At 47.6% G+C, this 5,041-nt stretch overlaps 2 protein-coding genes across 2 annotated transcripts; both read right to left on the bottom strand.

Annotated features, from left to right (window-relative positions):
- Positions 1 to 408: 408 nt before the first annotated feature.
- On the bottom strand, positions 409 to 801 carry LOC130022153 (high affinity copper uptake protein 1-like). Its single transcript, XM_056112918.1, has one exon. It carries the CDS (start codon positions 799 to 801, stop codon positions 409 to 411), a length of 393 nt encoding a protein of 130 aa, XP_055968893.1.
- Positions 802 to 3,648: 2,847 nt separating this feature from the next.
- LOC130022151 (high affinity copper uptake protein 1-like) lies at positions 3,649 to 4,041 on the bottom strand. The gene has a single exon (XM_056112905.1). It carries the CDS (start codon positions 4,039 to 4,041, stop codon positions 3,649 to 3,651), a length of 393 nt encoding a protein of 130 aa, XP_055968880.1.
- Positions 4,042 to 5,041: the final 1,000 nt, after the last annotated feature.

Here is a 5,041-nt window from a genome sequence, read left to right as displayed (position 1 = left end):
CTTTCTCTATTCCAGCTGTCCTCTCCCCGCTCGTTCATGAGAAAGATTCCAAGTATGAGCAACCATCCGGACACTTATATCTACTGTCCTTGGGTCAACGCCCTAACATAAATGACAACAAGCCTGCACTGAGCAGCCCCAATGAGTACTGTAGACACCTCAACCAAGAACACACACCATGCAGCCTACAATGTTGACAAAGACAAACTTGTTTTATTGCAATGTTTGGGTTCTGGGCACCCAAGGGCCAGTTCCCTTAAGGCTCAAACCCTCTCTCACAGAAGAGGGTGGAGGTGGGGCAGGGCAGGCAGATGGGGAATGGGGATTGAAGACAGGAGCCACAAGAGAGAGTGCTTCATGCCCTAAGACAAGAAACCTCCCGCACTCACTCTCATCAGCGTGTCCAGGTTAGTGGCAAGGATCTTCCAAGTCTGGGTCCACGTGCATGGTTTCCTTCCAGCGGAAAAGCAGGTACCCCACACTGACCCCCACCAGCAAGGCCAGCGCAAAGTAGGCATTGTAGGTCATGACGGTCAGCATGAGCACATAGGTCAGGAGCACCTGGAGGACGTGCAGCAAGGTTTGCACCAGGTGAGGCCAGCTCAGCAGCTGCCACCGCTGGCCACTCGCTGCCCTCAAGGGAAGGTTCTCTCGAGCCAGCTTGAGTCCTTCAGAGCAGACTGCCAGGATGAAGATCGCCAGGACAGCCAGGACCATGTCCGTGGGGCTGTTCATCACCACGCCCGGAAACAGCAGCTCCACATTCTGGTAGCCAAAGTAGAAGGCGGTGGGCATCATCATGGTCGGCGTGTGTGAGTTGCTGCAGGAATGCGGGGCCCCCGCGTTTGAGTGCTGGTAAACTCAGGCGCTCCTGTCAGTGTCTGGGCTGAAGAGATGGCCGCCGCGTTCACTTCTGGATGCAGATGACTGCAGGTAGCAAAGGAGTGTCTTCTGAATGCAGGAAGCAGCTGACCCCGGTCTGATACTCAGGTTTCCTCTTCTCCTCTGCTGCCTTGCCACTGAGCTTCAGACTCCACATTTTATGCACGCAGGCATGGGACCCTCCCTACAAAGACCCTTCCCACAAGACCCTCCCTAAACAGATACACCCTCAGCCAATCTCTTCACACATCACACAGGTAGGGGACCCTCCCTATAAAGATTCTTCCTACAAGACCCTCCATGAACAGATATCACCTCAGCTAATGTCTTCACACTCCAGTTTTATTTATTTATTAATTAAATTATTTATTTATTTATTTATTTACTTAGTTATTTCATATGGAATCAACATGATCACAGTTAAAAAACATTCACAGAATGATCAAACACCCCTCACTCCACCAATGTATATTTTTCACCATCAGTGTCCTCGGTATCCCTCACCTTCACCCTCATCTCACCCCTCCCCCTGCTTCTACGGCAGACAATGTCCCTCATACTTTCTCTTTACTTATGGGCCTTGGAGTTTGCAATGCAGGTATTGAGAGGCCATCATGATTCGTCTTTTATCCACTTTCAGCACTCATCTCTGACTCCAAGGGATCCCTCCACCTATCATTGACTTGGTGATCCTTCAAAATCCCAGCTGCTTTCTCCCCAGCTGTTAGGGCAGGCTTCCAACCATGGGAAAATCTACCCGGCCCTTGTCTCTGCCATCCTTTGGAGTTATTCTCATTTTGTATTAGCTTATATTCCACATATGCACATTCCAGTGTTTAACTTGAAAACCTCTGAGGGGGAAACAAAGCCAAAACGGGGTCATAAACACACCTTTTAAGGAGTCACCCAGGAAATCCCACCTGCCACTTATGCCCTTTTTCTGCCTCCCAGGAATAATTTTTCTCCAATCACCACACACTTTGGGGGTTCAGAGAGCCTCTATATTGCCAGATTATAGAAAAGAAAAAACATTGAAAAACAAAATACTGGGATCCGTGGTGGTGGGAAATGGCCACTGGTGGAGGGATGGGTATTTGATCATTTTATAGTTGAGACCCAAGTGCAAAAATTTGTAAGTCTGCAACTGTACCTCATGATGTCTAAAGAATAAAAAAAAAATCCCAATACCCCAGAACCACCCACCCCAAATTAGTTAAAGTTGACTTCCAATTTATTTCCCAAGCTGGGCTGAGGGATCCAGGCCGATCAGAAGGCCTGTACGTATTTTCACCACAGTAGCCCAAGGACACCTGAGAGATAAACCTTCCTTCTCACCCAACTGCTCTATCTAGCTTCAGTATGCCACACCCCATAGAGCCCTACATAAATCATTTAGTTTTGAAAATTAGCAGCGAAATACAACTTATGATGTTAGCAAGAAAGGAAGTGAATAAAGTGGGCAGAGGCATACAGCACCCACAGCATGGCTCCCAACCACACCCCAATCAAAATCTCTAGCTCAGTCCCACTCAGTCTTGCATCCATAGGTTGGTAAGGCAGCCCCATACCTTATACAACCTGTGTACACCCACACTTTTGCACAGGTACGCAATTCCCCCACCCCAATCCATCCATTCAAACTTAATTTCTTCAAGAAGCCCCATAGCTCTAATTTACTTACCTGCTAATACATATGACCTAAGGTGAGATACCAAAAGTACTGGATTACCGTCCATGATTTTTGGAAATAAAAATCTACCTAGGGTGATTCATTTGTAAAAGGAATTATTCATTTTAATATTTGAATAAATAAATGAATATTAAAAATAAACCACTGATTTTAATTAACACAGGGTAGTTTAATTCAGGCAAACCCGTGGCTTCACTGATGATCATCTATGGTGTTGGTGGGGAAGTCTAGTGGTGTGTGAATCACCAATAACCAACTTGCCAAGATGAATCCCCTGGGTTCTACATCTTCACTTTTTTATTTTACTTTATTTTTTACTAATCTTATTGATTCACCATGAGATATAGTTACAGTCTTTCATGTTTGAGTTGCAATCACACGATGATCAAACACCTATCCCTGCACCAGTGCACATTCCTCACCACCAATCTCCCCAGTATAACCCCCTACTCCACCCTCCCCCCACGGCGGAGAGTATTCCCCATACTCTCTTCTCTCTCTCTCTCTCTCTCTCTCTCTCTCTCTCTCTCTCTCTCTCTCTCTCTCCTTTTCGGCATTATGGTTTGAAATACAGATACTGAGAGATTATCATGTTTGGTTCACTATCTACTTTGGGCAGATATCTCCCATCCCAACTGATTCCTCCAACAATCAATTTCTTAGTGGTCCTTTCTCTATTCCAGCTGTCCTCTCCCCGCTCGTTCATGAGAAAGATTCCAAGTATGAGCAACCATCCGGACACTTATATCTACTGTCCTTGGGTCTACGCCCTAACATAAATGACAACAAGCCTGCACTGAGCAGCCCCAATGAGTACTGTAGACACCTCAACCAAGAACACACACCATGCAGCCTACAATGTTGACAAAGACAAACTTGTTTTATTGCAATGTTTGGGTTCTGGGCACCCAAGGGCCAGTTCCCTTAAGGCTCAAACCCTCTCTCACAGAAGAGGGTGGAGGTGGGGCAGGGCAGGCAGATGGGGAATGGGGATTGAAGACAGGAGCCACAAGAGAGAGTGCTTCATGCCCTAAGACAAGAAACCTCCGGCACTCACTCTCATCAGCGTGTCCAGGTTAGTGGCAAGGATCTTCCAAGTCTGGGTCCACGTGCATGGTTTTCTTCCAGCGGAAAAGCAGGTACCCCACACTGACCCCCACCAGCACGGCCAGCGCAAAGTAGGCATTGTAGGTCATGACGGTCAGCATGAGCACATAGCTCAGGAGCAGCTGGAGGACGTGCAGCAAGGTTTGCACCAGGTGAGGCCAGCTCAGCAGCTGCCACCGCTGGCCACTCGCTGCCCTCAAGGGAAGGTTCTCTCGAGCCAGCTTGAGTCCTTCAGAGCAGACTGCCAGGATGAAGATCGCCAGGACAGCCAGGACCATGTCCGTGGGGCTGTTCAACACCACGCCCGGAAACAGCAGCTCCACATTCTGGTAGCCAAAGTAGAAGGCGGTGGGCATCATCATGGTCGGCGTGTGTGAGTTGCTGCAGGAATGCGGGGCCCCCGTGTCTGAGGGCTGGTAAACTCAGGCGCTCCTGTCAGTGTCTGGGCTGAAGAGATGGCCTCCGCGTTCACTTCTGGATGCAGATGACTGGAGGTAGCAAAGGGGTGTCTTCTGAATGCAGGAAGCAGCTGATCCCGGTCTGATGCTCAGGTCTCCTCTGCTGTCTTGCCACTGAGCTTCAGATTCCACATTTTATGCACGCAGGCATGGGACCCTCCCTACAAAGACTCTTCCCACAAGACCCTCCCTAAGCAGATACTCCCTCAGCCAATCTCTTCACACATCACACAGGTAGGGGACCCTCCCTACAAAGACCCTTCCTAGAAGACCCTCCCTAAACAGATACTTCTTCAGCTAATTTCTTGAAACTTCAGTTTTTTTGTTTTGTTTTGTTCATTTTGTTTGTTTTTGATGGCAGGTAATTTCTCTATTACTTTCTCTCTACTCATGTGCCTTCTCTAACCAACCTGCCTTCTCCCAAAGCTCATAAGGCAGGCTTTCAACTGTGGAACAATCTTCCAGGCCTTTGTCTCTACCATCTTTGAGTGTTAGTCTCATATTATGATATTTTATATTCCACAAATGCACACTCCAGTGTTAAACTTGAAAACCTCTGAGGGGAAAAGAAAGGCGAAGCTGGGTCACTCACACACCTCATTAAGGACCCACCAAGGAAATTCCTTCTGCCACAGGATTCTATTTTTCTGCCTCCTCGGACCTTTCTTTCTACAGGAACCACACACTTTTGGGGTTCAGTGCGGCTATTTATTGCCAGGTTATGAAAAAAACACATTTAAAATGAAAACCCACCACTCCATAGCTACTCATCCCAACTTAGTCAATGGTGACTTCCAGTTTATTTCCCTGAGCTGGACTAAAAGCTCCAGGCCATCAGAAGTGCTATATCTATTTTCACCACAGTAGCCCAGTGACTCCAGATAGAGCTACCACTCCTTTCTTA

Source organism: Sorex fumeus, unplaced genomic scaffold (genome assembly GCF_029834395.1).
Source record: "Sorex fumeus unplaced genomic scaffold, SorFum_2.1 ptg000002l, whole genome shotgun sequence".
NCBI lineage: Eukaryota > Metazoa > Chordata > Mammalia > Eulipotyphla > Soricidae > Sorex > Sorex fumeus.
This window is presented reverse-complemented; position numbering and strand designations above follow the sequence as displayed.

Excerpts from the sequence above, each read along its gene's own strand:
- LOC130022153 (XM_056112918.1), bottom strand. The coding sequence starts at position 801 with ATGATGATGCCCACCGCCTTCTACTTTGGCTACCAGAATGTGGAGCTG.
- LOC130022151 (XM_056112905.1), bottom strand. The coding sequence starts at position 4,041 with ATGATGATGCCCACCGCCTTCTACTTTGGCTACCAGAATGTGGAGCTG.